The sequence below is a fragment of the Schistocerca americana genome, chromosome 1, assembly GCF_021461395.2.
Source record: "Schistocerca americana isolate TAMUIC-IGC-003095 chromosome 1, iqSchAmer2.1, whole genome shotgun sequence".
NCBI lineage: Eukaryota > Metazoa > Arthropoda > Insecta > Orthoptera > Acrididae > Schistocerca > Schistocerca americana.
The window spans coordinates 568,636,368-568,659,151 of NC_060119.1; the positions used below are offsets into that span (position 1 = coordinate 568,636,368).

Consider the following 22,784-nt stretch of genomic DNA (forward strand, 5'->3'; position numbering starts at 1 on the left):
GTGTATTTGCTTTTATTTGCTAAATGTAATATGCATGGTTTGTTAGCTAGCATCTCAATTGTCAGACAGTGAATCTTTTACAAAACATTGGCACTTCCATACTGTGGACGCAGAAATCGAAGTACAGTCGTTTTTATTGGTCACCTTTAAAAGAAGCCTTTTGCACATTGTGGACACAAATCGTTTTGTACCACTGCATCTACTAGATTCAAAATGTATTTTCTGTATGCCCTCCTTCTACAGTCCTGTTGATTAGTACCAGCTGTTATTCTTGCCACATTCAAGTTCATTACATTTTGATAGGGCATTACATCACCAGCAGGGGTAGCAACATGCTTTGCAAATAATTTCCAAACTCAGTTACCATTTGGATGTATTATCACCATGGAAACACTAATTATGCCATAATAAGCACATGCCGTTAGGAAGTATCACCATGCTTTACTACTACTACTACTACTACTACTACTACTATTACTACTATTATTGTTATTATCATCGTCATCATTGACAAAAATGTGGGAACATCAGATCCATTACTGTTAGGAAAACAGTGTAATTCAAAAATGAACATTTTGCAGTTAGCAGCTTTGGGATGAATCATGCAGAACAAAAGCTGTAAGAGAGGTGATGCACTTAGGTGGAACAGCCCACTGCAACTAATGCTGTGTTAATACTGTATGCACTGTTCACCAGACGGGGACCAGTTGCTAGCAGAGTAATGTGCCCGTGACAGACACCATGTACATTCGTACGTATTGGTATTTTCTTCTTGTGTTATTCTAATACAGTGTGACATATGTATGGCATATACAAACAATGAATAAGTTGATATGATTCTGGTCCTTGGTGCATCTGATAACTGGGCTGGTATTTCTGCTTGTGAATATGCTGCTAGATATCCTGGTCGATGTCATCCAGACAAAAATTTTTTTCATTCTCCGGAGGTTTGCCATCAGGAGACAGGTTCCCTCCTTCCACCATTGTGTGAAAGAGGTCGTTCAAGGACTCGCTGTTATCTAGCTACTGAGGAAACTATTCTGGAGATCATACACCAAGAACCTCAACGAAGTACATGTGGCATAGCAAGGCGGCTGCGTGTCTCACAACACACAGTCGTTGACGTGCTGCATGAGCATGAGCTGCACCCTTGGCATTATTCTTTAATGTAACACCTGCATCCTGCAGACCATCATCGGCAGATGCAGTTCTGTGAATGGTTCCAATAATAACAGGAAGCCAACAACGACTTTGTAAACACTGTAATATGATTGGATAAAGCAGTGTTCACTCTTAAAGGTGTCTTCACAATGTCCACCATTGGTGTGACATTAACCAGCATGTCATCCACAACCATGGATATAAAGTTTGCTCTGGAATCAACGTCTGGGTGGGAATATTGGGAGATAGGAGTTTGTGACCGTGCTTGTTGCCTGACCAGTAGATTGCACGTAGGTATCGTGCATTCCTCTCAAACCACTTGTCTGTTGCACTGGAAGATGTTCCACTTCATGCTGGCCAGAGGTTATGCTTTCAACATGATGGTGGACTTCCGTACTTTGGAATTAATGTGTAATGGTATTTAGACAGAACATTTTCAGAGAAATGGCTCGGACGGGGAGGATCATATGTATAGCGTCGGCATTCACTTGACCTAAATCACTTGGACTTCTTCCTGTGGGGACACCTGTAGGAGCACATTCTACTCTGCCAACAAACATGGGAAGAACTGATAGCAGGTGTTCATGCTGTTCTTGTATCTGTGGATGCAGCCATGTTGTGAAGAGTACAGAGCTGTATGATCAAGTGGGTTATGCAATGTTTGGACATGCAGGGGGTTCACTTTGAGCGTCTGCTCTGAGTACCATGTATTCTTTTGTAAATGTCATGCAGTAATTAATATGGAAATTATTATTGTCTCTGATTGCTTATGTGTTACTTCTGAGCAGACATACTGCTTGTGGTGTGAATGACTGATAGGTGTAGAGTTATTTAACTGTGCAATCATCTTAAGCACCTTGAATCTGATATTGTTTTTGTGGTTATTCTGTTCTATGACAGGTCTTTTGCTTCAGTTGTCTGTTTCCAGCTTGTCTGACCCTGTTATGTTCACCTTTACAAACACTGTATGATATAAATGTTGGGTGCATATTGCTTAAGCAACAGTGTATACTATAATATTATATGGAAGAATGAAAGAGGAAAATAAAAACAAATGCATCTGTACACAGGATCGAACTCTCGACCTCTTGCATGCTAACCCAAAATGCTATCCGCTGAACAACTGCACAGCACTGCTCCAATATCCTGACAGTTACCATACATGTGATTAGCTGTTGCCAGATTGCCAGTCTTTAATCTCTATTTACTGCCAGAAATATTTGCAGGATGAAATTTAGTAAGAGACATTTTTGTGTTGGCAGGACGTGAAGAATCACACTGCGAAGTCCAAGTGCATGAATTTTTCTTCACTTTGTTTGTAAATAAACATGGTTACTCATACTGTACTTAAAAAACCATGTATCCACCACTGGAAACAGTATGTTATTTTTCGATTTGTATTAGTTTTGTAAACTTATATTCGCAATGTGCCCATTTTGTAATATGCCATTGTAATCTTACCAGGACCAGAATTAATCTAAATCTGGAAAAATAATTTATGTAGACCACCAGACCACCTGAAGATGAGTCCCCATGGCCTCAAAATGTATTGTGCATTGAAATAAAAACAGGATTGTGACTGAAGGCAGTTGTTGTTCTTTATTTTACTTTTATATGTGACATGCTGATGTCTTGTGATCTTCATGGTAGTGGGATGTGCATATGCAGTGTGAAATGATTTGTAACGGTGATCAATAACACACTGTAAAAATTAAAAAAGCATAAGGTCCGGTTACAGCAGTAGCTCTGTTGAAACCAGTCACCGAGTAAAGTGCCAGTTTAGTGATCTTGGCTTGTGAAGTTTTCTTTAGTTACCATATTTAAAGGCAATAAAATTTGCCCAAGGTATGCGTGAGGAAGCACAAATAGTAAAAGTAGAAGAGAGAGGGAAGGAAAGAGAGGTGGAAAACATTCAGAAAAACCTTGAGAAAATATCTAGTATGATGACTTCATTTTGTGCTAATATTCCTAACACACAGTAATCCTAAAATATTATGATATCTTTCACCAATATTGAAGTGTAGAGTGTCATTAAGTTTTAAAAATGTGATTATATTTTGTTTGTGAATTACGATCATCAATATTGAATTACCAATACCAAATTATTTGTGTACCTGCGTATATCAATAAAACTTGTATGAAGGGAAAAAATGGCAATACCCCATCCAGGACCTTAATAGAGAAATTTATTATGGCCTTAACCAGCCTTTTTGGTAGGGGATTATCAAAAATGAAAACGATTCATTGGGCCATATCTGCTTATTGAAATAATTTGTGACCTCTTAGTGACCTTTTAAAAACATTCTGTCACCTTTTAATCACCTTGTCATATTTCTTACCTTTTCCAACTCCCAACATGGCTCCTTACCATATATACCGTACTGTTGCCCATCCAGCTATCAAATATCTTTTCTGAAACTGTATGTGAACAACAAGGCTGTTTAGGACCCATGTGAAGCATGAGCTGGATTAACTTGGTGTAGGTGGAAGTACAAAGTCAAACCCAGAGCTGGAACGGACTACTGCCCACTTACTACAGAGGCCCTCTAGATGAGTTGCAAGAAAGGCTGAACTACAGTATCTGTTTTTAATACCATATTTTACAACATTTTAAATGAGCACTACAACTACGCTGACAGGAAAAAATGTTGCAACACCAAGAAGGAGTTGTACGACAGAAATGAAAGGTGGCAAGTGTGTCTACATCTGAAAAGTGATGTCTGTTCAGATTTCATGCTGGTCACATAAGAGTGGCAATAGTAGTGCCACTATGAGGATGTATATCAAGTTTGCTTTAAATACACACCATAATGGTCTTGGGCATTAGTTGCCTGGCAAGGAAAGCGTTACTGGAGAAGAGAAATTTGTTAACATCCAGTATAGATTTAAGTGTCAGGAAGTCATTTCTGAAAGTATTCGTATGGAGTGTAGCCATGTATGGAAGTGAAACATGGACGATAAATAGTTTGGACAAGAAGAGAATAGAAGCTTTCGAAATGTGGTGCTACAGAAGAATGCTGAAGATTAGATGGGTAGATCACATAACTAATGAGGAAGTATTGAATAGGATTGGGGAGAAGAGAAGTTTGTGGCACAACTTGACCAGAAGAAGGGATCGGTTGGTAGGACATGTTCTGAGGCATCAAGGGATCACCAATTTAGTATTGGAGGGCAGCGTGGAGGGTAAAAATCGTAGAGGGAGACCAAGAGATGAATACACTAAGCAGATTCAGAAGGATGTAGGTTGCAGTAGGTACTGGGAGATGAAAAAGCTTGCACAGGATAGAGTAGCATGGAGAGCTGCATCAAACCAGTCTCAGGACTGAAGACCACAACAACAACAACAAAGATTGAACATGGTGAGTTGATGTTAGTCAAGAATGGCTATAAGGTAACAAAGACGCCATTATCAACATCTCACCAAGTTTGAACAAGGTCATGTAATAGAGCTACAAGAAGCTGAAGGTTCCTTCTGAAATACTGCAGAAAGACTTGCGAGGATGTAGCCACTGTTCATGATTGCTTGCAATGGTGGTCATGAGAATGTACGGCCACAACAAGATCGGATAGCCACGTAGCACTACCGAGAGGGTAGACCATCGTGTTTGGCATATGGCTCTGTCACATCTGCAGCATCAATTTGAACAACAGTTGGGACCATGGTGTCTCAAGAAACTGTTTCAAATCGATTACTTCAAGGACAGCTTTGAGCCAGGTGCCCTGTAGTGAGCATTCCACTGAACCCAAACACCGCCATTTACAGCTTCAGTGGTGTCAAGCGTGAGCTCATTGTGGAGGTCCATTGTGTTTTCTGATGAAAACTGATTTGGTCTTTGTGCCAGTGATGATGATGCATTGGCTAGAAGGAAGCCAGTTGAGGCCCTGCAGCCCACCTGTCTGCGTGCTAGACACACTGGACACGATTTTGTTTGACAGCATGAGCGCTGTTGTGGTTATCTCATGCGTCCTGACTGCGAAAGTCTATGTCGCTCTTGTGTTTCAATCTGTTGTGCTGCCATTCATGAACAGGGGTGTTTTGAAACAGGATAACGCTTGCCCACATGTTGCTCTTATACCCACCTTGCTCTACAGAGTGTCGTCATGTTGCCTTGGCCTGCTTGATCACCAGATCTGACTCTAGTCGAGTACATAAGGGACATCGTCAGACGACAACTCCAGCATCATCCACAACCAGCATTAACTGTCCCTGTATTGACCGATCAAGTGCAACAGGCATCAAAGTCCATCCAACAAACTGACATCCGGCACCTGTATAACATAATGCATGCACCTTTGAATGCTTGCTTTCGACATTGTGGGTGTTACAACTGTTATTGATGTACCAGCATTTCACATTTGCAATGACTTATCTCACACATACATTTACCCGCGATCTTGCAATATTAATCACTCAAATATGTTACCTAGAAAAATGTAGTCCTGAAATTTCATTGTTCTACATTAAATATTTTTGGTGTTGTGATTTTTTTTCAGTCTGTGTATACAGCTGTAGCCAGCGGCCTTGCCACAGTGGTAATACCGGTTCCTGTCAGATCATTGAAGTTAAGCACTGCCAGGCTTGGCTAGCACTTGGATGGGGCACTGCCCAGATCTGCCGAGTGCTCTTGGCAAGCAGGTTGCACTTAGCCCCGGATAGACCAGTTAAGGAGCTACTTGACTGATAAATAGCGGCACTGGTCATGAGAAATGACAATGGCCGGGAGAGCGGTGTGCTGACCACATGCCCCTCCATATTTGCTTCCAGTGGTGCCTAAGGGCTGAAGGCGACATGGTGGCCACATTGGGCCTTCAAGGTCTGTTCAGATGGTGTTTGTTTGTATGTTCCTGTATTCATGGGTGTGTCGAAATGGGGGGATTGCCTTGTATGCTCTGTTGTTTTCCCCAATTATGTTCTTAAGATCCAATTACCTCAAGCATTCGCTGTGTTCAGTGCAGACTTATAAGTGATCTTGAGGATACTGAAGCAGATGAGACGTATTGTGACTGCTAAGTTTCTCTCTACAACACCTGTATCCAGGAGATAAACTAATCCAGAATATGTGGGATGAACTTCTCCATCTACAAATGCTGGGGAAGGAGGTATCTTTCTGCTAGGTACTAGGGCACACGTGAATATTAAGGGAAATGAAGTGGCAGATGTGGCAGCCAAGGAAGCATGTTGAGATAGTCAGATAGTTCAGTGTGCCATTCACCTGTATGCTCTTGCCTCACTTTTGAGGTACAGAGTCATGTGTAGATGGGAAGAAGACTGGAAGTGACAGCGAGTTGCACCTACAATTTGGTCATAGCATATGTCTTTACAGCCACACACATGGGATGAGGTCCTTTTCTGTTCTCTTTGCATAGGATGCAGCCCTATGACACAAGAATTCTTGCACCAGCTAGATGACTCTCCAGTGTTTGGTGCTTGTGTTCTATGGATCACAGTGTACCACATTTTAGTTGACTTCATTTTGTATTCGGACAAGCTGATAGCAGCTAATTTACCAACATATTGGCCCTCTATTTTAACTGACAGATGTGCAAGTGTGGTGCAATTTTGAAGGTTCTGTGAAATGTCTGACTTGTTCCCTAAAATATTGGAGAGAAGCTTTTAATGAGTTATCAAGGTGGCTGGCACATCCTTTTTTTTAAGGGTTCAGCTAGCCACATATCCCTGTCTAATTCTGTATTAATTAACAGTTTTAACAAATCTGATCATATGCAACCTATCTTACAGACTTTGAGGTTGCGTCCATGAGTGAGATTGGGGGATAGCGAGTGCAATTTTCATGTGGGATTGACTCTTAATTGTCGTATAACATTTGAGACTTTTTGACCACATTTGTTTCTACTTACATTTGTATGGGCGCTGATTAACAAACCAACACACACACACACACACACACACACACACACACACACACACACAAAAAAAAACCAGATGAGAGAGAGCAGCTGGATGTTGGAGAGGCAGATGTTGCCAGGGCAGATGGACTAATTTGGCACTTACATAAGTGGAACCATTTTACACTGGTTGACTATTGGTGTGAGTTCGGTACATGTCCAGATTACGAAAGCCTGGTATATGTGACACTCCATTTCGTAAAGATGTATGTGTTGTAATTCACCGATCATTCAAAGCGCCGCCGCGCAATTACGCGCGTCCACTACGTGTGGCGCTGTCTGCCAGCCATGCAGCAGTTGCGCCACCTAAGCGGCCAGCCGAGCAGCGGCCGCTAGACTGGGACTCAGTGCTCATTCGAATGTTAACGCGTGCACATGTCTTGCTTGTCAACTTACTCTGTGACTTATATGTGTTGTGTCGTTCTGAAATATATGTGTTCAACTTGACGTTATAACAGTATGTGACCCTCATTACACCAGAAGAAGAAATGTCGACAGTTAAAACATTAAATTAAAACAGTCTAGTGCTTATGGTTAAATATCAACAAAGTTAATTAAAGAGGTTCTTATGAATTTAGTTACATATCAGGTTATTTATGTAATCAGTCATTAATCACTGGACTATTTCGTGGTTGGCTGAGGATAGTTAACTGCTGCTTCCCAGTACATCTGCTCCTGAATGAAATTTGTTATAAATAATATGTCTCTTTCTAAAATGAACAGCTCTGTCTATGGGACTAACAGCCAAAAAAATTGTATGAAGATTTAAAGTCACTGATGGTGATTCAGAAATATGTCCGTTACTGAGGAACATACATTTTAAGTGACTTGCCAGTGGCCATAACAGTTTAGCTACTAATATACAACACATTTTAAGAGAAAGCTAAAGCATTTATCTGTGGCCAGCTTCTATTCCATTTGTTAGCAGAACCAGATTTTTGTGACAAGTTTAGCATTAACTTTTAAATGAAAATATGTTTCTGACTCTTTACTCATTTCACTTCCATTAGGACTATTTCACTATTGATATATGGGCAGAACATTAGAATATGTCTTCCGTTCTAAATACATACAGTATAATGCAGTTCTGGCATATTCTACTTCCTTGAGGGTCTTCTCACTGTGGATATGTGAAACGAAAAGGATACCTATGTACCTTAGCTTGAATGAGCACAGGGCTCTCCATGTATCAATGATGTATTGTGTTGTATCCCAGGTGAGGGAAAACTGCCGGTACTTTTGTTTACTGCCGTGGACAACAACATGCTGTGTTGATGACTGGTATTGTTGTTAACTGTCAGGTGCTACAACATGAGATAGATAGGACAAAGTGCAGCAGATCGCTTGTCTTTGCAATGCTGGACAACTACTGATCAACTATACAGTCAAGAATCAACTCCTTGGTGTGGGGTACAGACAGCCCTGCACCCCATGTCTCAGGATACAGAGATTGACATGGGCCACTGGAAACTTGGTGACTGGAGAAAGGGTAACTGGACTGATGCTTTGTGGTACACATTGGCATTCTGATGCTGGGCACAAGTACATCAGAAACTACATACGGCGATGCATCACACCTGCCGACATTGCTCGTGGTAGGTGTTGGAGGTATATTGTTGTCTGGGAGGGGTGATTACATGAGATGAATGATGTAGGGTCCTGCTGCCTGATATGGTGTACTCATTTGTTCACCTAGAGCACCCTGAAGTTGCTCGTTGCCTTCAGCAAAACCATATAACACCCCATTGATCCCAGACTATGGCAAAATAACTTGAAGAACACACGAGAGCACACAATAGTGTGTGTGAGGTATCTTCAAGTCATCTCACTTCACTCCTTATGAGCACATTTGGGACACCAGTCCCTGAGACGTGCACACCTTGAACACAGCTTTGACCAATCTTGACATGCTTGGCTGTTGATTGAACAGTTATGGATAAGAAAGACATCTCATTGTTTGTGGTTTCTTATAGAATGTATCATGACACTTCACTGCTATCATGAGGGTGAAACAGAGTGCTGCAACAACGTACTTAGGTGCCTAATTTAATTGCTCTTGAGTACACATATTGTATTTTATGAATCTCTTAAAGGAACATGTTTATCAGAGGTATGGAGTGAATAATGTTAACAAAAGCCTTAGTTGTTGTTGTTGTTGTTGTTGTTGTTGTGGTCTTCAGTCCTGAGACTGGTTTGATGCAGCTCTCCATGCTACTCTATCCTGTGCAAGCTTCTTCATCTCCCAGTACCTACTGCAACCTACATCCTTCTGAATCTGCTTAGTGTATTCATCTCTTGGTCTCCCTCTACGATTTTTACCCTCCATGCTGCCCTCCAATGCTAAATTTGTGATCCCTTGATGCCTCAAAACATGTCCTACCAACCGATCCCTTCTTCTAGTCAAGTTGTGCCACAAACTTCTCTTCTCCCCAATCCTCTTCAATACCTCCTCATTAGTTACGTGATCTACCCACCTTATCTTCAGCATTCTTCTGTAGCACCACATTTCGAAAGCTTCTATTCTCTTCTTGTCCAAACTAGTTACCGTCCATGTTTCACTTCCATACATGGCTACACTCCATACAAAAACTTTCAGAAATGACTTCCTGACACTTAAATCTATACTCGATGTTAACAAATTTCTCTTCTTCAGAAACGATTTCCTTGCCATTGCCAGTCTACATTTTACATCCTCTCTACTTCGACCATCATCAGTTATTTTACTCCCTAAATAGCAAAACTCCTTTACTACTTTAAGTGTCTCATTTCCTAATCTAATTCCCTCAGCATCACCCGATTTAATTTGACTACATTCCATTATCCTCGTTTTGCTTTTGTTGATGTTCATCTTATATCCTCCTTTCAAGACACTGTCCATTCCGTTCAGCTGCTCTTCCAAGTCCTTTGCTGTCTCTGACAGAATTACAATGTCATCGGCGAACCTCAAAGTTTTTACTTCTTCTCCATGAATTTTAATACCTATTCCGAATTTTTCTTTTGTTTCCTTTACTGCTTGCTCAATATACAGATTGAATAACATCGGGGAGAGGCTACAACCCTGTCTCACTCCTTTCCCAACCACTGCTTCCCTTTCATGCCTCTCGAATCTTATAACTGCCATCTGATTTCTGTACAAATTGTAAATAGCCTTTCGCTCCCTGTATTTTATACCTGCCACCTTCAGAATTTGAAAGAGAGTATTCCATTTAACATTGTCAAAAGCTTTCTCTTAAGTCTACAAATGCTAGAAACATAGGTTTGCCTTTTCTTAATCTTTCTTCTAAGATAAGTCGTAAGGTTAGTATTGCCTCACGTGTTCCAATATTTCTACGGAATCCAAACTGATCTTCCCCGAAGTCCGCTTCTACCAGTTTTTCCATTCGTCTGTAAAGAATTCGCGTTAGTATTTTGCAGCTGTGACTTATTAAACTGATAGTTCGGTAATTTTCACATCTGTCAACACCTGCATTCTTTGGGATTGGAATTATTATATTCTTCTTGAAGTCTGAGGGTATTTCGCCTGTCTCATACATCTTGCTCACCACATGGTAGAGTTTTGTCTCGACTGGCTCACCCAAGGCCATCAGTAGTTCTAATGGAATGTTGTCTACTCCCGGGGCCTTGTTTCGACTCAGGTCTTTCAGTGCTCTGTCAAACTCTTCACGCAGTATCTTATCTCCCATTTAGTCTTCATCTACATCCTCTTCCATTTCCATAATATTGTCCTCAAGTACATCGCCCTTGTATAAACCCTCTATATACTCCTTCCACCTTTCTGCCTTCCCTTCTTTGCTTAGAACTGGGTTTCCATCTGAGCTCTTGATATTCATACAAGTGGTTCTCTTCTCTCCAAAGGTCTCTTTAATTTTCCTGTAGGCAGTATCTATCTTACCCCTAGTGAGACAAGCCTCTACATCCTTACATTTGTCCTCTAGCCATCCCTGCTTAGCCATTTTGCACTTCCTGTCAATCTCATTTTTGAGACGTTTGTATTCCTTTTTGCCTGCTTCATTTACTGCATTTTTATATTTTCTCCTTTCATCAATTAAATTCAATATTTCTTCTGTTACCCAAGGATTTCTATTAGCCCTCGCCTTTTTACCTACTTGATCGTCTGCTGCCTTCACTACTTCATCTCTCAGAGCTACCCATTCTTCTTCTACTGTATTACTTTCCCCCATTCCTGTCAATTGTTCCCTTATGCTCTCCCTAAAACTCTCTACAACCTCTGGTTCTTTCAGTTTATCCAGGTCCCATCTCCTTAGATTCCCTCTTTTTTGCAGTTTCTTCAGTTTCAATCTGCAGTTCATAACCAATAGATTGTGGTCAGAATCCACATCTGCCCCTGGAAATGTCTTACAATTTAAAACCTGGTTCCTAAATCTCTGTCTTACCATTATATAATCTATCTGATACCTTTTAGTATCTCCAGGATTCTTCCAGGTATACAACCTTCTTTTATGATTCTTGAACCATGTGTTAGCTATGATTAAGTTATGCTCTGTGCAAAATGCCTTAGTATGTATCATGAATAGATGCAGCTGTTGGTATACAAGCATGAATTGAGGTTGATTTACACTGTACATCAGGAAAGTCATTCCAAAATCCATTTCAAATGGCTCCATTCACAAAGACCTCCAACAAATCAGGATGTAATGAAATGTCAGTGTCAAGGATTCTTGGAAAGAAAGTTTTGATGTTGACATTGGTGGTGCAAGGGTGACACCAGGAAACATCAGAAGCTAACGTATTCTCGCCATAAGTGAGTTATGTTGTAGTAGTGCATTTTGTGCTTTTGTGTTTTCTGAATTTTTATATTATTATTTGTTTTGTTTTTGTGACACTTTGAGAAGAATCCATAAGAACTTCAATATTGTTCATGTGAGTATTCTGCTACAAAAGAGGCCAAGTACCTGAAAGTGGAAAATGACTTAAAATGTACAATATATGCGAAAAGGAAAAGGCTACCCAATGCATAAATAAGAATATCAAATAAATGAAACAATTTTCATTAAAATACTTTCTTTAATAGTGAAAAATCCAGCTCTATTGAATGAGAAAATACAGTTATTCTTGACATTATCTGGTATTCGGAAAGAAAACAAAACACCATGGATAAGGTAAAAAGGCTCTGTGTGTTGGCTTCTAAATATAGTTTGATTTGTTTGTGTGTATATATTTTCTTGAGCAAATAAACATCGGTAGCGTTAATGTTTGAAGACACTTGTCCTATTCTTTTGCTTCTCAGCAATATGGAAAATTTAGAATATGACCTTTATAAGGAACATGAATTTAGCTTTGTCCATTAGTAAAATATATCATTGCTAATTCCTTAATTCTAATATCATATTCTGACTTTTTGTATCATGGATTGTGTCTCATAACCTCTGTTTCACCATTTGGTACTGGTTTGAGAAAAGTGATGTTCTGTTGACATTCCATCTAGTGTGGACACACCTCTATTGATGGTGACATAGCTTTTCATTCTGTTCCATTCACTTGTGATCGAATGTGACTCACCTTTACTCACTGTAGGTTAGACATCATATTACAAAGTTGTTATCTTTATAAATGCTGTAGCAAATAGTACTTTTATGTTGTGTCAAGTACTTTGTGAGCAACTGATGGTGATACATTAAAAACTTCACATTCATTCATCCATACATTGTGTTCCATAAATCTCATGATGGAGGATGATAAGAACAAGCAACTGCGGGTACGTGCTACTGTAAAGTACACAAACAATAAATTAGTGTAAATCTACTCATGCTGACAATTAAGGGAATTACTTCTAGATTACTTTGTATAAATAAATTTGGAGAAAAGCTGCTACTTTGAAAAAATCCACTGCTCCTGTCCTATACCACTTGGCTATTCTTATTCTCTCTTGGTGTTGTGGTCTTCAGTCCGGAGACTGGTTTGATGCAGCTCTCCATGCTACTCTATCCTTTGCAGGCCTCTTCATCTCTGGGCAACTACTGCCAGCCTACACCCGTCTAAATCTGCTTAGTGTATTCACCTCTCAGCCTCCCTCCACGATTTTTACCCTCCATGCTTCCCTCCATTACTAACTTGGTGATCTCTTGATGCTTCAAAATGTGTCCTACTGACCGATCCCTTCTTCTAATCAAGTTGTACCACAATTCCCTCTTCTCAATTCTATTCAGTACCTCTTCATTAGTTACGTGATCTAGCCATCTAATTTTCAGTGTTCTTCTGTAGCACCACACTTCAAAAGCTTCTGCTCTCTTGTCAAAACTATTTATTGTCCATGTTCCATTTCCATACAAAATACTTTCAGAAAAGACTTCCATACACTTAAATCTATACTTAATGTTTACAAATTTCTCTTCTTCAGAAACACTTTTCTTGCGCTAGTGAATCTACTTCGACCATAATCAGTTATTTTGCTTCTCAAATAGCAAAACTCACCTGCTACTTTAAGTGTCCCATTTCCTAATCTACTTCCCTCAGCGTCACCCGATTTAACTTGACTAAATGCCATTATTCTCGTTTTGCTTTTGTTGATGTTCATCTTATATCCTCCTTTCAAGACACTGACCATTCTGTTCAACTGCTCCTCCACATCCATTGCTTTGCCTGACAGAATTACAATGTCAATGATAAACCTCAAAGTTTCTGTTTCTTATCCATGGATTTTAATTCCTACTCCAAATTTTTCTTTTGTTTCCTTTACTGCTTGCTCAATATACAGATTGCATAACATCGGGGATAGGCTACAATCTTGTCTCCCTCCCTTCTCAACCACTGCTTCCCATTCATGGCCCTTGGCTCTTATAACTGCCATCTTGTTTCTGTTTACCCCTGCCATCTTTAGAATTTGAGAGAGAACATTCCCGTCAACATTGTCAAAAGTTTTCTCTAGTTGTATGAATGCTAGCAACATAGGTTTGCCTTTCCTTAATCTATCTTCTAAGAGGAGTCGTAAGGTCAGCATTGCCTCGCGTGTTCCTATATTTCTACAGAATCCAAACTGATCTTCCTTGAGGTGTTTCTACCAGTTTTTCCATATGTCTGTAAAGAATTTGCATTAGTATTTTGGAGCCGTGACTTATTAAACTGATAGTTCACTAATTTTCACACTTGTTAACACCTGCTTTCTTTGGGATTGGAATTATTATATTCTTCTTGAAGTCTGAGGGTGTTTCACCTGTCTCATACATCTTGCTCACCAGATGGTAGAATTTGGTCATGGCTGACTCTCCCATCCATGGAGAAGAAATAAAAACTTTGAGGTCAGCCGATGACATTGTAATTCTGTCAGAGACAGCAAAGGACTTGGAAGAGCAGTTGAACGGAATGGATAGTATCTTGAAAGGAGGATACAAGATGAACATCAACAAAAGGAAAATGGGGATAATGGAATGTAGTCGAATTAAGTCTAGTGATGCTGAGGGAATTAGATCAGGAAATGAGACACTTAAAGTAGTAAAGGAGTTTTGCTATTTGGGGAGCAAAATAACTGATGATGGTCGAAGTAGAGAGGATATAAAATGTAGACTGGCAATGGCAAGGAAAGCGTTTCTGAAGGAGAGAAATTTGTTAACATCGAGTATAGATTTAAATGTCAGGAAGTCATTTCTGAAAGTATTTGTATGGAGTGTAGCCATGTACGGAAGTGAAACATGGACGATAAATAGTTTGGACAAGAAGAGAATAGAAGCTTTCGAAATGTGGTGCTACAGAAGAATGCTGAAGATTAGATGGGTAGATCACATAACTAATGAGGAAGTATTGAATAGGATTGGGGAGAAGAGAAGTTTGTGGCACAACTTGACCAGAAGAAACGATTGGTTGGTAGGACATGTTCTGAGGCATCAAGGGATCACCAATTTAGCATTGGAGGGCAGCATGGAGGGTAAAAATCGTATAGGGAGACCAAGAGATGAATACACTAAGCAGATTCAGAAGGATGTAGGTTGCAGTAGGTACTGGGAGATGAAGAAGCTTGCACAGGATAGAGTAGCACGGAGAGCTGCATCAAACCAGTCTCAGGACTGAAGACCACAGCAACAACATGACTCTCCCAAGGATATCTATGTTTCTAATGGAATGTTGTCTAGTCCTGGGGCCCTGTTCCGACTTAGGTCTTAGAGTGCTCTGTTAAATACATCACACAGTATCATATCTCCCAGTTCATCTTCATCTACATCCTCCCCCATTCCATAATATTGTTCTCAAGTACATTGCCCTTGTATAGACCCTCTATATACTCTTTCACCTTTCTGCTTTCCCTTCTGTGCTTAGGACTGGTTTTCCATCTGAGCTCTTGATATTCATTTTCTTTTCTCCAAAGGTCTCTTTAATTTTCCTATATGCAGTATTTATCTTACCCCTAGTGATATATGCCACTACATCCTTGCATTTGTCCTCTAGTCATCCCTGATTAACCATTTTGTACTTCCTGTGAATCTCATTTTTGAGACATTTGTATTCCTTTTTGCCTGCTTCATTTGCTGCATTTTTATATTTTCTCATTTCATCAATTAAATTCAGTATTTCTTTTGTTACCCAAGGATTTCTAGCTTCATCTTCTTACCCACTTAATCCTCTGCTACCGTCACTATTTCATCTCTCAAATCTACCAATACGTCTTCTACTATATTCCTTTCCCTTGTGCTTGTCAATCGTTCCCTAATTATCTTTCTGAAAGTCTCTACAACCTCTGGTTCTTTCAGTTTATCCAGATCCCATCTCCTTAAATGCCTACCTTTTTGCAGTTACTTCACTTTTAATGTACAATTCACAACTGATAAATTGTGGTCAGAGTCCACATCTGCCCCTGGAAATGTTGTGCAATTTAAAACTTGGTTCCTAAATCTCTGTCTTACTATTGTATAATCTATCTGAATCCTTCCAGTGTCTCCAAGCCTCTTCCACGTATACAGCTTTCTTTCATGATTCATAAACCAAGTGTTAGCTATGATTAAGTTGTGCTGTGTGCAAAATTCTGGCATATGGCTTCCTCTTTTGTTCCTTTTCCCCAGTCCATATTCACCTATTATTTTTCCTTCTCTTCCTTTTCCTACTATCGAATTCCAGTCCTCCATGATTGTTAAATTTTCAGCTCCCTTGACTATCTGAATAATTTCTTTTCATCAATCTCTTCATCATCTACAGAGCTAGTTAGCATATAAACTTGTACTACTGTGGTGGGTGTGGGGCTTGTGTCTATCTTGGCTACAATAATGCATTCACTATGTTGTTCGTAGTAGCTTATTGGTGTTCCTATTTTCTTATTCATTGTTAAACCTACTCCTGCATTACCCTTATTTGATTTTGTATTTATAACGCTGCATTCACCTGGCCATAAGTCTTGTTCCTCGTGCCACCGAACTTCACTAATTCCCACTATATCTAACTTTAACCTATCCATTTCCCATTTTAAATTTTCTAACGTATTTTCCCGATTAAGGGATCTGACATTCCACACCCTCCAGTCATAGGATGCCAGTTTTCTTTCTCCTGATGACGACGTGCAGAGAACCAAATGGCGGACTATTCTACCTCCGGAATATTTTACCCAAGAGGATGTCCTCATCATTTAACCATACAGTAAAGTTGCACACCCTCAGGAAAATTTATGGCTGTAGTTTCCCCTTGCTTTCAGTTGTTCACAGTATCAACACAACAAGGCCATTTCGGTTAATGTTACAAGGCCAGATCAGTCAATCATCCAGACTGTTGCTCCTGCAACTACTGAAAAGGCTGCTGGCCCTCTTCGGGAATCACACATTTGTCTGGCCTCTCAACAGATACCCCTCCGTTGTGGTTGCACCTATGGTAGGGCTATCTGTATCGCTGAGGCATGCAAGCCTCCCCTACAACAAGAACAAGGTCCATGGTTCATGGGGGGTGTATTATTCTCTGTTACTTTAAAAAAGCACTTATGCAAGTTTACACAGATCAGTCGCAGACAGCTGCCACCTTATGTGAACAAATTATCAGTACTAATTTAACCATGTTTTAGATGCATGAAATTCTATGACATTTTAGTGCAAAAGTGTTACTTTAATTCTCCTTGTAAATTATTTCTACTTTTATAGCAGGTCATATTAAAATCCATTGCACGGCCTTAAAGATTCTGTTCGATATACTCTTCTACGAGGCATGTTTTTTAAGTAAGTACCATTTTGAAATTAAAAAAAGACATGCTAAGATATCTCAATAATTTTATTTTTGCATGAAAGCCTGTACCTTAATCTATGCACTGACGCCATTACAGTCTCATTCTTCCTTGTTTCACTGTGTACTGAGTGTTTAAGATGCCTCCGATAATCATGAGTCCCACCGACCTTAAAGTACGGGGTGTTATAAGATTTCTTAGTGCTAAAGGCCTAAAAGCGATTGATATTCATCGTGAGATCTGTGCAGTTTAAGGAGAAAACATTATGAGTGATGGAATGGTAAGAAAGTGGGTGAGAGCATTTAAAGATGGCCGCACAAATGTGCATGATGAGGAATGGAGTGGGCGTCCTTCGGCCTTTAATGAAAGTTTGGTGCAGGAAGTGGACAATAAGGTGAGAGAAAACAGACGCTTTACGATTTCCTCCTTGCGGGATGACTTTCCTAATGTTTCTCATAGTGTTTTGTATGGAATTGTGACCAAGCACTTGAATTACCGAAAATTGTGCGCACATTGGGTACGAAAATGTTGACGGGTGTGCACAAAAACAAATGTTTAGACAATGCATTGACTTTCCTTGAGCGGTACCACAATGACGGTGATGATTTCTGAAGCCAAATTATTACGGGCTATGAAACGTTGGTGGCCTACGTCACACCAGAATCAAAGCAACAGTCCATGGAAGTTGAGCAAGGGCATCGTTTTGCTGCAAGGCAATGCCCGTCCACATGTGGCGAATCAGACCAAAGATCTCATCATGTCTTTTTGATGGGAAACTCTAGCACTTGAAGAAGCACCTGGACGGTCAGCGTCTTCAAGATGATGACAAGTCAAAACAGTGGTGATGCAGTGGTTAACAAGTCAGGCGGTAGACTTCTATGAGGAGGGTATTCAAAAACTGGTACATCATTATGACAAGTGCCTCAATATTGACGGAAATTATGTAGAAAAGTAGATTAAGGTACAGGATTTCATGTAAAAATAAAATTATTGAGATATCTTAGCACATCTTTTTTTTTTAATTTCAAAATGGTACTTACTTAAAAAACACGCCTCGTGTATTGAAAGATAAACAGCTTTTCTGACTTGTCTCTTCTCTCAGTAAAGATTTTATTGTGTGGTGGATTACTTTTTTTCATTTCTAATTACAAATTACTTTTATTGTGAATATGTATTGTCTGCTAAACAATAATAATCTTTGCCACCCTGCCCCCTATCTTCTTTACTCTCTGGCTCCATGACAAAAAAAAAAAAAAATTCAAATGCAGTGTGAACTAATTACTCACTCATAAACCTTTTAATTGTAATAATTACGTGATATTGTTCTATCTTTTAGAAAAAGAGAGATGAAGATGAAAGTATACGCACCAATCTGAAACAGTATGGAAGAAGCAGCCAGTACATAGATGTAATTGTTGCTGATTCTTCTCTTCCTGTATGGCATCCTGACTTCAAAGTGGATGCAATTGTTACTGACCGTAAGTAAAAAATGATTTTGTTGTAGATGCTGGGCACAATTTGAACTTAATGTTTCTGTCCTTCTTCCAGTATTTGCAGTTTTAATAGTGACAAATATATCTTTACATAAACATAGTTGTATCTTAAGGCAAGGCATTCTTTTATATGCGGTGTTTATATTCAAATACAAAAATGTAGCATTCTTCATAGTCTCACTATACCTCAGATCTGTACGTTTAAGACATATACCATTATTATGCGCACCATTTATAATGTAAAAGTTCATCTCCATTACTGTGAGAAGACATTTGTCAAAAAACTTTATAATTATTACGAATACAAGCTACCACCCATTGCGACCAAACCTTTCTTGTATACGTACCACATTGTGTTTCTTCTGTGTTTTCTGCTTTTATTGCAAACATTTATGAAAGTTCTTATAATCTGTCACTGTTTTTAAATTTATATAAAGGCAGTGCTGCAAACTGTATTAAACCTTCCACATTGTCTCTTACCTTTGAAGCACTGCAAGTGGCTGTGCCCCCCCCCCCCTTCCCCCCACCCCCACCCCTCAGTCTCCCTGTAGCAGTCTTTGCTTACAGTAATTCTATACTGTGTTTTTGTAAAATCTCTGTGGCTAGTCAATAAGTTCAGAGTATCTTTGATTTACCGTGCCTTCAGCACATATGCATTGTTCATGGTCATGGCCTAGAGGTTCTAAAACACACACACACACGCGCACACACACACACACACACACACACACACACACACACACACACACACACACACACACATAGAGAGAGAGAGAGAGAGAGAGAGAGAGAGAGAGAGAGAGGAGTTGAGATTCTAACATTTTGACGGCAGGAGAAATGGTGCAAAACTGGATTGCATTCACCATTCACAATTCGCTCTCATCAGTTGACTTACGTGACGGGTCTAGCCAATCCTCTTCTCTGGATAATCAGCTACGTTGATCTCCCAAAATCTGCTTCTCCGAAGACTATCGCTGGTTATAGGAACTTATTAGACTTTCTCTACTCTTGAAATAGTTGGGTACTCGTAGAATACTTTCAGTTCAATCATAATATATTTTCAACTTTCACAGACAACAACTTCTGCAAGTCAACTTTTTCATCAAACATTAGACTCTATTAAATGCATTTATAATAACATTGGTCTAACAACCAAGTAATTTATGGACATCACATACGTCTTGCCTCTTTCAGGGCTAAGACATGAAGTAAGTTAAAAAGTCTATAATCAATTGTTCATTTGTCCTTTTACAATAATCACATTCACTAACACAGTAAAGAATAGCATATAATTACTCTGTGTTCTTTCACATAGCATCTGTGGCACAAGCGGCAAACACTTGTCGTCGCCAGTGGACCGCCACTCTTACAGTCTTCTCATAACAAACTTCCAACCTGCACACAGAAGCAGGTGGCACAGTAGGTACGCTTTCACTCTGCCACTTATATTTAAAATATCGTGTGTTTGAGATGGTAGAAGGAAGAGTGGTTCTAGAATTCACGCGGAAATTCTCAAAGCACTACATATCCCTTCCCCTCAGCTCGAACACGCAATATTTTTATACATAATCACCATGACATTAATATCACATAGGATAACACTTCAGTTCTCAACAATACATCTTTTTCTATTAATAATCTTGTTCTTATTGCCTAGTCATTCCTTTTTTCCATTTTACTACAGTTATAAAACGTGAACCTTTCAATCCGTGTTGGAGTTAGCTCTTTCAGTATCTAAAAATCGAAAGGACCAAAATGTTTCTGTTTTCTGCTCTTTTTCCAATTGTAAATTACAGATGTGCATGACCAGTGAGTAACCTACTGTTTGTTCCTACTTTCCATACTATCTTTTCTAAGTATGTGCTTATTTATTACTTATTGTAGTTTGGAAGAACTATGGGTAAAATAAAAGTGTCCCTTTTTCTTCCCCTTTAGGAACAGTACCTATATCTCACATATGGGTTGACCCTATGAGTGCACTCTCTTCTTCTGTTTCGGTAGGTACGTCCCTCTTGATTACCATTCTCCTATGGTACATGTCAGTCCCCTACTTGGTGCCCCTGTTCGCACAGTATAGGTCAGCCTTTCTTAGGTCTGCCTATCTGCCTTTTATATTCAATAAATGCTGGGTGCGCAACATAAGAAGACAGCATATGGATACAAGAAACTCTTTATTGTTGTTTATTTAGATTCATTCAGTCTTCAATGCTACTAGTGTTGATCCTGAGGCCAAAAAGTACACCAACATAGCATCTCCCAGATGTTGACCTCCCAGCATCGGTCTGGTCAGCGGTAATACAGATCGCGTGCCGCAACTGATGCCTGAACCTCGCCATTTGTGGAGATGGTTGGATCCCTGCATCATAGACCTTTGAAAGTGGCAGAATGAAGAGCTGCCCAAGCACCATGGTGGTCAGGTGGTGGTCAAACATTTGAGGCCTGGCCACAGTGATGGCGAGTGCATTATTGGTACGGCCGCATCTGGCACAGACTTGACATCATAGTATAGCCCAGCTGTTCGACAGTGACAGGCTGACGTGGTTGGATTTAAATACAGCTGTCTGGATCTGACTATGCGGAAGGCATCACATTGCAATGTCCCTAATGGGGCCAGTGTCCATGATGAGTGTGTCATTATCCAGGAGGAGGTCAGTGTGGAACAGTCGCATGGCAGAGGGCTGCAGTGTTGGCCGGTCATTGATCTTGGCTGCTGGAGCTCTGGATACAGCACTAGGTCCTGGCTCTGAGGGGTGTCATTGCTCTTCCTTCTTCCTAGAAAAATCCGGCCCACCTGATTCCTGTTGGTGAACTGGCTGAAATAGAAACATTAACATATTTACTATATTTTCATTTGTGTCCCTTTTCTCCAGTCACAGTATCATTTGTTCGTTTACACTAATTACACTTCTGCTGTTCCACCAGCAGTTGGCCTACACACTGAGTTTTGGTTCATTGTTTGCTCTATCCTTTGTCAATCTTTGTTCCTCATTGGTGCCGATATTACTGGTATGTACCTATAGGGTGAAGGATGCTAGGGACAGAATCTGGGAAATTCAACACATGAACTGCTAGTGTGCAATACGTATTATGGCTAAGACTATGCAAGCACCTGAGGTTGTCGTTACTATAGTTACAAGTTGGCAGTGATGTTGTGTACAGTACTTCCCTCACAATCTAGCTGGTGTTCCATTGATACATGGCCATTTTACGCAGGTATCATCTGATGTAGGGAGGCAACTAGAGTTAGACGTGATTCATTTTTCAAGTAGGTCAGGTTTTCAGGCACTAGAATCTCAAAGGATAGGTTATGCAGGTAAATTAATGTATGGCTGATATTTACTGTGGTGGTTCCAGTGATGATGGTGCATAGTTGGAAGGTTGGTCCAGAAATATCACATCAAGTACCATTGATTTATAGCCCTTGTCCTTGTAGCTCTGTGTGGTGTATGCCACTGTAATATGCTTGCGCATAATGAGTAGAAACGGCGACCATAGGGTTTGCCACGGAGTATAACTAATGCAGTTGTGTCATTTGGAGAGTTCTATTTTATCTATGATCATCTTGTTATGACACTCCGTCACAGATTTCTGGGATCAGAACAGGGTGAACTCACATGACCTGGGAATGGTGTGCACCTGTTGTGTAAGGCAGATGGTGACTGGCCCATTTCGGCAGTGCAGTAATTCCTGTGTGGAGAGCAGGGTGTGGGACTGTCTACCAGGTGTCACTAATAGTATTTTGTGTTCTTTTGGATGCACAGACTTTTATATGGCTCCCAAGTGTACTACGTAAGTATGGAGGGCACAACACTGAAATCTGCAGTGTCTGCAAGTTAATGGTATTTGTATTTGAATTTTCAGCTGGGTACCCTCTTGGGTACTCGTGATGGTAACCGTGTGATAGTACAGTGATAAAAATTCTTCTCCCACGTCTGTTAATCCCATTTAAACATTGTGTAACCCTTCTAGATACTGATCTGTAGGTAGGAGTATTGGTGTCAGACGACCACAGATAGCGTGTAACAGTCCTTCCTGTAGTTTGTTTCTATATGTGTGTGTCGCTGATGTGCGTTGAG

At 40.0% G+C, this 22,784-nt stretch overlaps 1 protein-coding gene across 2 annotated transcripts in view; it reads left to right on the plus strand.

Moving 5' to 3' along the window:
* The window catches only part of LOC124606560 (tRNA (guanine(10)-N2)-methyltransferase homolog), a 196,526-nt gene that overhangs the window by 114,574 nt on the left and 59,168 nt on the right, over positions 1-22,784 (plus strand). For both annotated transcript variants that reach the window (XM_047138554.1, XM_047138547.1), the window contains one exon: positions 18,552-18,693. In XM_047138554.1, the coding sequence (XP_046994510.1) occupies positions 18,552-18,693 (142 nt within the window). The remainder of the gene's footprint in view (positions 1-18,551; positions 18,694-22,784) is intronic.